Source organism: Arachis hypogaea, unplaced genomic scaffold (genome assembly GCF_003086295.3).
Source record: "Arachis hypogaea cultivar Tifrunner unplaced genomic scaffold, arahy.Tifrunner.gnm2.J5K5 arahy.Tifrunner.gnm2.scaffold_830, whole genome shotgun sequence".
Lineage (NCBI taxonomy): Eukaryota > Viridiplantae > Streptophyta > Magnoliopsida > Fabales > Fabaceae > Arachis > Arachis hypogaea.
The window spans coordinates 51,877-63,013 of NW_027255400.1; the positions used below are offsets into that span (position 1 = coordinate 51,877).

Here is an 11,137-nt window from a genome sequence, read left to right on the forward strand (position 1 = left end):
TCAGAATCGAAATCGTCCCTCACGTAATTTATTTATAATCGTCTTAAATATTTTATTTTGTATTAAAATCGTTTTTTTAATTTTTTATGGACAAAAATACCCTTCACCACCACCAGCACCTTTATCACCATTATCAGCACCTTTACCACCACCAAATACACCAAATCAGATTCAAGAACACCAAATCAGATTAAACAACATCAAATTCAACAACAAATTCAACACACAACAATAATGAAATTAGAAAATAACAAATCAAAATTAAAATTAGAAACAAAGACAAAAGCAGAAACAGAAAAAGTAGAAGAAGACACAGAAGCCGAAAAAGCAGAAGCATAAAAGAGAGGGGGAAGAAGCGGTGACGGCAAGCCAGTGACCAAGGGGAGAGGAGTCGCCGCCGTCACACGCGTCGCCGTTGCCATCCTGTCGCACCCAGGGGAGAAGGGGAGAGGGACGCGAGCCAGCAACCAAGGGGGAGGAGTCGCCACCGTCACACGTGTCGCCGTCGAGGTGAGGAATGCGTCGCGCCCAGCCGCCGCTCAGCCTCGTCCCGCTGCGAGGTGGAGGTTGTCGCGTTGCCGCCACAGAGAGAGAGAGAGAGAGGGAGGGAGGGAGGGAGGGAGGGAGAGAGAGAGAGAGCCCGTGAAGAAGGAGAAGACGCGACGGTGGTGGTGAGTGGTCACCGTGTTGCCGCCGCTTCTGTCTCCCCTCCCCTCTTTCCCTTCCCCTTCCCCCCTTCCCCCTTCCCCCTTCCCCCTCTTCCTTTTCCCTTTTCCCTCCCCCTTCCTCGCGTACCCTTTTCCTTCTCCCCCCCCCCCAAACGCATTCTTTTATTTATTTTTTTAAATTTATAATTTTTTATTAAAGTAGAGGTAATTTAGTAATAAAATTAAAAAATTTTATTAAAAAGAACGATTTTAATACGAAATAAAACGTTTGGGACGAATCTAAATAAATTATGTGAGGGATAATTTCGATTTCGACCCCAAACGTTAGGGACCAAAACAATACTTATCTCATAAAAAAGTCATAAATTTTGATGTAGATCAACTGTCTGCAACTCTCATCACCATAGTTTATAACACAAACAACACACAGATTGAAACAACCGAAACAATCTCAAAAGAAATTGAATTTTAAATTAAATTACTGGAAAAAAAAGAAAAAAACGTGAAAGAATATGAATTAGCTCACCGAAAAGGGAGTATAAAAGATTGACAAGGTGGAAACAAGAGAGAGAGGGAGGCTGCTGCGACGATCGGCGATGCTGTGAATTGCAACGAAAGAGGTGCTACGGTGGTTGGGCAGCATTACAGCGAATGGCAAAGGAGAAGTCATTGCGGTGGCCGAGTAGCATAGCTGCCAACGGGAGGAAAAGGGATTGCGGTGGTCGTCTTTGCTGCTGTGAATTGCAGAATAGAAAGGGGCTGCGGTGGTCAAGCGACGATGCTACTACAAATCGCAAATCGGAATGGGGCTTCGGCATTTGGCGGTGGCTGCAGCACGTGAGGAGGGAAGCCAGGATGGTCGACGACGTTCGGCAGCGCTGCACCTTGCGGTGGTTGAAGCTACGGAAGGATTTTAGTCGTGACGTGGTGGAAGGAAAAAACATGAGTGTGGTTGTGAGAGATCTGTGCGAAGTGAAAGGCACAATGAGTGTGGAGAATTGTTTTTGATTTCATGTTAGGATTTTGTATTGGATTATGTTAGGTAATTAATAATTTTTTTGAACAACGTGAACAACGGGTCTTAAAATTGGTCCAATTCAAGTAAAACACACTACACTCCAAATTACTCACTTAAATCTTAATATTAGAATAACCATCCACACACTTACTGAATTAAACATACAAAATATTCATTGTTCATATTATTTAATATTTTCATTGTCTACCTATATTTTTTATTTTGTATTTTTTAAATTTTAAATTAAATTTTTAATGTATTGTTTACATTGTTTAACATAAGCGTTGTTTGCCTCTATTTTCTTTTTAACAATCTTGCAATAAACTTCACCTGCCAATTGTATGTACCAAGTAGCGGATATGTTGGGTCGTTAAAATGCTTTCCCACATAGGAGGACACCTCTATAAATATCACCAAACCTAAGGATAAAAAGGAACCGTACTAGTAGGCTCTACTCTACTCTCTACTACAAATAAGTGAACAACCAATCTATATCTCGGGAAAAGATCCTCTCCAGTTTTTTTAACAATTGATAGAATCTAGTGTGATCTATCATCTTTGATTCTACGAGTGGGACCAGAAATAAATAAGAGAGAGAGAGCGTAATGAATGGTTAGATTGAACACTGGATACCATCCAATTTTTTTCTCACTGGAGAGGATCCACTCCCTCTATATCTCTCAAGTCTGAACATTCAACCTTCCCTTCTTTATTTCTCTTCTCTTCTAATTTCCAAACACAAACTAAAGCTCATTTCATCACTTCATTGTTCCACATGGACGAAGCGCTGAGGCGCCTCAACGGCATGTCCCCCCTTCCCGAACCACCTTCCAACAAACCCACCAAGCGGACCCTGCGAGACACCAGCACTTCGCCCGCTGCCGGAGCCATCAGGTACCGTGGCGTCAGGCGGAGGCCATGGGGCCGTTACGCCGCCGAGATAAGGGATCCTCAGTCCAAGGAGCGCCGTTGGCTGGGGACTTTCGACACCGCAGAGGAAGCCGCCTGCGCCTACGACTGCGCTGCCAGAGCCATGCGTGGCCTTAAGGCCAGGACCAACTTTGTGTACCATACTTCACCTCCTCACTCTTCTTCCATCACCGTCACTAACAACCATAACAATCTCCTTAACCTCCATAACCACCTCTTCACTCATAACCAGTTCAGCTTCCTTAATCATCATAACCAACTCTTCAACGGCCATAACCGCCACTTCGGGGGTTGTTGGTCTGACCCTTCTTCTTCAACCTTCCAACAACAGCGAAACCTTCACTCCATCGACATGCTTCTCCAGGACTTTATAGCCTCTTCTTCCCCCGACTATTTATGCGACACCAAGGGCAGTTTTGTCAATTCACATCCTGTAAATGTTGCTAATAACTACAGCGCACCTTGTTCTGACACAAGCCATGTCGGTTGTGGCAGTGGAAGCAAGATCGATACTACTACTACTACTACTGCTGCTACTACTAATAATAATAATAATCAAGCTGATCATGGTGGTGGCGAAGAAGACTCAAAGGAGCAATTGTATGGAGGTTCAGAGTCGTCAGGCTTGTTGGAAGAAATAGTTAATGGTTTCTTGAAGAAAAAGCCAAAGCTCAACAAATGCGAGAGATCGTTAGGTACCAGTACCACTGCTACAGACGGTTCATGCCACTTGTCACTTCTTCCGCCTCCTCTTCCTCTGGTTGTTTCCGGCGAGTCGAAGAGAGACGATGGTTTCGGCGTGCATTTGGATCAGCAGGGTTTACATTACATGCAGCAGATCAGTGGTGGTTTCAATAATGATTTTAGCAATATGGTTATGCAGCCTAACATGCCTCTTCAAGAGAATGACAACCAAATGAAGATGATGATGTTGAATAATGATAATAATCATGCAGAAGTAGATTGCTCTATCATAGACAACATTTTTCAGGATGCATAATTCTGAAATTACTATGATTTATGATGTGTTTTTGTTGTCTCAATTTAATTTTGTAGTTTCTGCTGCATTGCATTGTGCATCAACTTGGCTATGTGTGTTTTTTGTCTTTCATAATAAGATTGTCCTTAATCATTATAGTTAGGATTTTGTTTATCTTTTGCTGCTATTTTAGGGTTCCAAACTCATCATCACTATGTAATCGATCTGCTGATGCCTCCTCAATTTGTGAAATCCTTGTGCGATGTCATTGATAGCAATAAACTTTCTTCTTCCACTACTAACATTTTTAATTATTTGTGGCTGAATTTTGTGGAAATTTATGAAACAAAAATAATATATTTACACTAAAATTATCCACCAGATTTTTATATATTTGTGTATAGAGAAATGTTAGAAAATAGTCAAAATTTATTGTTTTTAATAATTACTTAGCTATTAACCCAATTTTTTTTTTGTCTAGTTTCTTTAACTTAATAATTTAACAACATATTATATTCGATATCAAATATAATAAATTTTGATGACTCTATAGAATTTTTCTTGTGTAAAAATATACATATTATTTAATTTATTTTTAATATATATTTTATATTTCACATATATTTTATACTAGTAACTAATTTTAGTATACACTTAATATAATTATTTTTGAAAATCTATGCAACATATGTTATTTGAGCAAATTATAAATCCTCCCTTCATTGATGTATAACCCAAGCACCAAATAAACATTCATAATCTTAAATTACTTTTCACTTCACACAAACCCAAACATTCACATTTCAAACCAAAATCTCTCCAAAGTAGAAGAGGGCGAAAAAACCTTGGAGGGAGATCTGTGGAAGATGTTGAAACCCTAGAGCTTGGCATCGCGTCTGCCACCATTCATCTCCTCGCCTCTGCTATTAAGATTCTGCGTGGATGAGTTGTCTCCTCTGTCAACCAGGCATAGCTTCTAGATTTGAGAAAGAGTGAGTACTCAACTGCGGCTGCCATCAATCTTCTCCGTGCGATGTTAGTTTTCTCTTATTTAAATATGAAGCTGGATATTTTTGGGCCGAATCTGGTCATGTTAATAAGCAAAGATGATTGAAAACTTCAATAAAAGCTAATAAGTATGTTAGATATATGCTAAAATCAACCATATTCATAAAATACAAAATATATATTAAAAATAAATTAACTATAAATATTTTTATTTATAAATATATTATAAATGATTTAGTGGATTATTTTTTTTATGTATGATTGTGTATTAAAAATATAAACTTTTTTTGTACATAATTATTTTTATAATGACCTACAAACATGATTAAAAAAGAGTTAAGTTCCTCCTAAAGGTATTGGGCTAAAAGGATGGAATCCAAAATAACACCTTGAGGAGTTGAATTTCTCTTCGGTGAGAACTATATTAGTGAAAGTGGATTGGTTAGATTTGGAGTGTAAAGGTGTCATCTAGTTGAAAGAAAACCAAACTAGATGTCCCTTCACTAATGTCACATGTCAGGAGCTTTAGTTTAACGTGTGGGAATCAACTTCCTACCCCTTTTCAGTTGACAAGACTTGAGGTGATCCCAAATACCTAAAGATATTTTGGAACGAGCAGTAAACTAAATGTCAGACTAAAATCATTGGCCAAGGGGTGCCCTCTTCATCATAGTTTTACACTATAAAAAGGACCTCAAACTACCTCTGTAAAGTATCCTTCATCCTTCACTCTCACTTTTCACTTTCACCTTGATCATCTTTTTCTTCACAGACCTTGAAACCCTTTTCATCCTTTACTTTCACCTTCACCTTCATTCTCTTCTGAGAGCTTCTCTTCTCTGTAAACCATTCCTGTCCACTTTAAACAAAGTTCATTCATCCTCTTGTGACATTAGTGGAGGTCTCAATACTTCTCCACCTCTCTTCCTCACTATTAGTTCTTGTATTGTTTATTTGCCATTAACAGAAATATCTTCCTCACAAGTTTATTTACCCCTAATCTCTCACCTTAACTATTATTTTTCACTTAATCTATTTTCCACGAAACCCACCCGAATCGATGCACAAAGCATTTTTTATTAACAAGTCATGCTAGTACTCCTTTCAACCACTCTTAGTAATAAAACTTTGGGATACATCGAAATTGATCTGAGTTACACGTAGATGGGAAAAAGTGAGATGCTTCTGTATTTTTCCATAGTCATTTAAACGGGCATAAAATGTCAATGCATGTGTAGTAGTCTTATAATCTAATACACAATCGATCAGAACGGGCATTCTTCGATTAAAAATAAGCCTTGTGTACCTGCTTGGGCCACTCCTTGGTTTGTTTGTTTCTTGTCTTTACTTGACATGTGATGTGTAGACTATTCGTCTATACCTGCATGTTAATTGTTTTTTATCTCATTGTACACTTGATTTATTTTCTTTATGCTATAAATTTATCCCTGAACTATACATTAGTTAATCTTTAATTTAGCACAAAATGTTTATTGATTATATATTCAGACTCTGAAATACTCAGATGAGTCTCTAAGAAAGCAGTTTTAGAATCCAATCTTCCTGTTTTCTATTGAAGTAGTTCACATCCATTGATTAGGTATGAATTATCATTGACCATTAACATATTTCTATTTGGTTCTGAGCTTGTAAAAGCAAAGAAAAAGGAGCTGTATTCATTGTAACATCTGCAAAATGAGAAACAAGATGACTTGCTTCATTTTAACCTTTGCTATCTACCTCTGAAGTAGTGAATTTTTCAGTTCACAGAAAAATGGAGAAGATTCTACAACAGATTGGCAAAGGTTCATTTAGTTCTGTGTTCTTCTGGCATCGCCTTTCTTGCTTTCGCCAGTCTCTCCACCACTTTCGCAGCGCATGAAATATCTCCGCCCATCGCTGCCCTATACCATCAGCACATGTCACCACCACCGCCAGAAATCGTAGGCACTTCTCTACCATGGAACTGCTGGAGGCGGTGATCTACAGCGTCTTTGAAACTGCTTTGGTAATTTTTGAATGGGCATGTTTGGGTTTTGTCCGTTGAGTCACCGAAATCGAGTCAAAAGCCACAACATGGTCCCGTGAAGTCCCTCAATTCCTTTGTTCAGAAGCTTCACGAATAGTGACAATAAGTCTTGTGTTTTTGCGATCCACTGCTTGAATTGAAGATCGCCGGCAAGAAACTCAAAAATTCTAACTGATGCACTCTTCAATTTCACGATCAAAGTAACTTTATAAAACTTATCTCACATTACTGTAACATAATCATTAATTACAGAACTGGTTAAGAAATTCTCTTTCAAATACCTATGCCAAGTGTCAAGTTTAAATTAGATGGTTAACACTTAGCCATCATTAGTCACGGAAGACTTAGCCACAAGAGAAGTCACCTTTTAACTTATTTATGTTTTTGTTTTCATGTAAGGTATGTACTCAAGATTCAAGAAGATCAAATTTGCTAGCCAAACAGACAGAACCTATAGAGCTGCTCATCAAGAAGTAGCATTCTCATTTTTATTTTATTTTTTTCGATGTTGGTTAGAGGGTAATAGGCCTAGGTAAATCTGAGTTCATATATGATTTTTGGTTTTGCTTCCTCTTTTGTTTGTGTATTTGAATTTGATGAATAATTGGGAGCTATTTAGTAGTTTCTTTTCAAATGCTGATTTTATATTTTATTAACAAAGATTTTATTAGTTAAACTAAATTTTGTAATAATACCATATATTTTTATAATAAAAAGATTAAGTAATTATTTTTTTTATATTTGTCTTGTATTCGAACTAATATCAGCCAAATTCATATTTTTCTACTAAAAGTATGATCCATAACGTTTCCTTTTTTATAATATTTTTATTAATTTTATGATTTTGAAATTAGCAAGTTGCACCTTCTCTCTCAGGATTGTTTTCTATATGTATCATCATTGGCTATTGCTCCCACCCTCTTAGTCCCTCACTGCCACCTCCCACCCCCTTACTGCCACCTCTCACGGACTCTCGACGTCACCGTCAGCGCTTACCGCAGCAGGAGTCATCGCGCCCTTGAGTCCTCGCCGTCTTCCAGTGTTCGCCATCTTCGTCGTCTTCGCATCGGAGCGTCGTCTTGTCGTCGCATCTTCGCCGATCTTACTGGTCTTGGCCGGTCAGTTGCTCTTTCGTCGAGTAAGTCAGTTCTGTGAACTCTCAAATTTTCATTATTACTTTGATTTTGAAGTATTTGTTATAATTTCTGTGAGTTAAGTTAATTATAATTTATATTTCTGCTTAATCAAAAAAAATTATATTTCTGATTCTAATTTGTATGATTTATGTGATTCTTTGTGGAATCTGTTATTTATGTAATTTATGTATTTATCTTATAATTCCTGATTCTGATTCTTTGTTAATTACAGTACCAGTGTTATAATTTCTGATTCTGATTCTTCGAGTAATAACAGTCGCTTTTCTTTTTTAAAAACATTGTTTTGTGTAAATTGTGGTGATTAAATCCTTATGGATTAATACAAATTAATTTGGATTCATAAAAAGCGTGGTTTCTTTGCTCTGTGGCTGTAGATTATAATTGTCAAAATGCATCTCATTTCTTATTGCCCTGACGATTACTATCATTATTACTACCATCTATTTGGGGCCTCCGAGGACGTTTAGCGTGTGTTCTTTTGGTTTTGCTGGGAACCAATTACAAGTTACAACCTCAAGAGCTTCTATGTTCATTGTTCTCGCCAAGAGTATTATACCATATCTACAAATTAAAGGAACTCCTTTGAGAGTACTCTGATTCTTTTTTTTTCGGGGAGGGGGGTTGGTGTTAATTTTAGAAGCAGAAAACTCTATCACTAAATGGAACAGAAAACAAAAGTGGAAATGAATTATCCCTTTTGAAATTTTAAATGATTAGGTGAAGACATATAAATAGTTTTATATTATTTATTATATTTTTATGCTATAATCAAATATAAATAATGTACGAATTAATATTATCTGATGTGCCTAAATTGTGGTGATTAAAGCCTTATGGATTGATACAAATTAATTTGGATTCATAAAAAGAGTGTTTTCTTTGCTCTGTGTTCAAACAGTGGCAAATAAGGTAGGTCAAAGAAGCTTATTACTGAAGCTTAGGTATCCTGAGATTTGCATGGAATTCAAGTATGATCCAAGTTTCCCAATTCGAGGCTTATACTATGATAAGTCTAAAGGGTTGCCTAATGAAGCTGAATTTCTTCGGGTCAATTGAGCCAGATGGATGTTATTTTGGTCGATGCAGGGTATTTGCTACTCATTCTTATGTTTTGTTAGGCACATGTATGCATCATATTAGCTTCTTTTGCTATTTAATTATTTAAAACCTTCTCAAGAATACCGTACTGATTGTATTAAGTGGCTGCATTGAAAAATTGTTGTTGCTAGTTTTCTTTGACAAGTTTCTCATGACATATCTTGTCCATTATAGCTAAAGTAAAATATTACCAGCAAAATATTTTCTTTACATAGATTTATTTCCAATAATTTACAGCAAAGCCGAAGGGAATTTCGTGATGTATATGAAACACGACATATTGGTTGCGATCAAGCTCGATCACTTGTTGGTTTGACGGATTTCTTCTACTTCAGTGAGGTTAGTTCCCTCTCATTCTGTCCTCCAGTAATTATTATGAAGTGTATGACTAGAGGATCTTTAGTATAGTCAGGTATTAGACCTTTGACCTAGTGAATGGTTCTTGTAATTCTCGTGTGTCATAGATGATTATCATTTCTCTGAATATGCATATTTCAACAGTATATAGACAAATATTTACTTAGAGGGGGAATATGCGCAATTTTTGTTAAAACTTTTCTTAATGTGAATTGCAGTTGTAAGGGCCAGCTGAATAGGACTATAGGAGTTGATCCACCCAAATCTCTAAATTCAATTGAAAGAACTCCATGACTGATTCTGTCTGCCTTTCCTGCAGCAGTCTGTTGTTAATGCAGATACTTCCCACCATCAAACCTTAGGTTGAGATCTGATTGTCTATAATGTCACCTTGTAGGCATTCCTCCTTGCAGATATAGTGCAATACTTTGTTACTGGAGCTTACAGAAAGAAGCTTGCTGAACGTGAGAGATAGATGGAGCTAGAACGACTATGTGAACTTGAAGAGGAGAGAGATGCTGTAGGTTCTAGAATTTTTAAAGTTTCCCATATTCATTATCATGTCTTGGTTATCAGCTTGATTGGTAATGGAAAAACAACCTTGGTATTTGTTTTCTTCCACATTTTCTAATTGAATTGATGTACTTCTTTATGGTTCAATTCCTATATTTCCAATTCTCTGTTCTTGCATACTGCTGACGTACAATTTTCATATTTGTATATAGGTTACAAAGAAGAAGGACTTTTTGCTTGATTTTTATACAAACCTTGATAAAAATGATGCATATGGTGCACAAGATCCTCGAGGGAGGAAACATGAGAATCGAGTTGAGCAAAGAACTGCAGAGACATGCGAAAGTGGAAGCCTAGGTAATCTATGACAGGGAAAGTGAAAGATCAAGAGGCTTTGGATTTGTGACTTACAACAGCCTTGAAGAGGTCAACAGTGCTATTGAGTCTTTAGATGGCGCGGTGAGCATGCAAATCTACTCCTAGTATTCCATTTGCTAATCACAAATAACAATTTAATGAGTTTGAACTTGTCCATTTGTATATGTTACATCATATCATTGTTTGATTATTTTGTATTAGTTTTTTATTCTTTTGTTCTTGAAAACATATGAAGAAGCTAATATTTCTGCATTTTCTTATTGCGACATGTATATACTTTTCTTCTGTTGTTCTGTGGAATCATGAGCATCCCCTGACATATGATTTCCACAACTATATGCTTCGAAGCATGGATAATGAATTTCGTGACATTGTTGGTGTTAGGTAATTGCTCTATGATGCATTTAGAGCCTTTCTTTAATTAGCCTGTTATTTACTGATGTTATTATTATTTTTTTTGATATTTTTGCATATAAGTGACAACATTGGTGAAACTAAAGATGGAACAGGTGGACATGTTCTTTGTGCAATTGATATGTCAAGTTTTAGATGTTGTTTGTATTTTTCTTTTTTTTTTTAATTTTCAATGTGCAATGAGAAATTGAGATGTGTAATGTATAATGAATTTTATAGAAGGAGAATCATATTTGTATAGCCAGATTAAAATTTCTCTAAAGAAGTTAGTGAATACTTACTTTTACATGATATTTACTTTTAGATGATATTGTAACTGAGTTTTTTCTTTATTACTTAATTAAGTCATGTTTTTTAGAGCTATTGATTAATGGATAAAATAACATTTGATCAAACTCAAAAGCTTGGTTATTATCAGGTTAGCTTTAATACCTAATTTCTTTAAATATGGTTTGAACTTTTTAAGATATGTATAGTTTTGATGAACTAATTTTATTTGTATGCATTATAATTTTTTAGTTAAATGGCTAAAATAAAAAAATAATGAGGTTCATTTTAGTATGGCGACAAAATTGGCATTCTAACTAA

General features: G+C 36.3%; 1 protein-coding gene and 1 long non-coding RNA gene across 19 annotated transcripts; both read left to right on the forward strand.

Moving 5' to 3' along the window:
- Positions 1-2,435: 2,435 nt before the first annotated feature.
- Positions 2,436-3,616, forward strand: LOC112805227 (uncharacterized). The gene has a single exon (XM_025847628.3). It carries the CDS (start codon positions 2,462-2,464, stop codon positions 3,614-3,616), a length of 1,155 nt encoding a protein of 384 aa, XP_025703413.1. The 5' UTR covers positions 2,436-2,461.
- Positions 3,617-6,723: 3,107 nt separating this feature from the next.
- Positions 6,724-10,857, forward strand: LOC112695698 (uncharacterized). Of its 18 annotated transcripts, none has more exons than XR_011879370.1 (8): positions 6,779-6,832; positions 7,032-7,105; positions 7,509-7,770; positions 8,688-8,876; positions 9,125-9,226; positions 9,642-9,848; positions 9,970-10,519; positions 10,613-10,857. It is a non-coding gene; the product is annotated as an uncharacterized lncRNA (long non-coding RNA). The 18 variants fall into 18 exon arrangements; XR_011879371.1 differs by having other exon boundaries at positions 9,642-9,828; XR_011879369.1 differs by having other exon boundaries at positions 9,642-9,764.
- Positions 10,858-11,137: the final 280 nt, after the last annotated feature.

Bases quoted from the DNA above. Each gene is read 5' to 3' on its own strand.
- LOC112805227 (XM_025847628.3), top strand. From the start codon at position 2,462: ATGGACGAAGCGCTGAGGCGCCTCAACGGCATGTCCCCCCTTCCCGAA.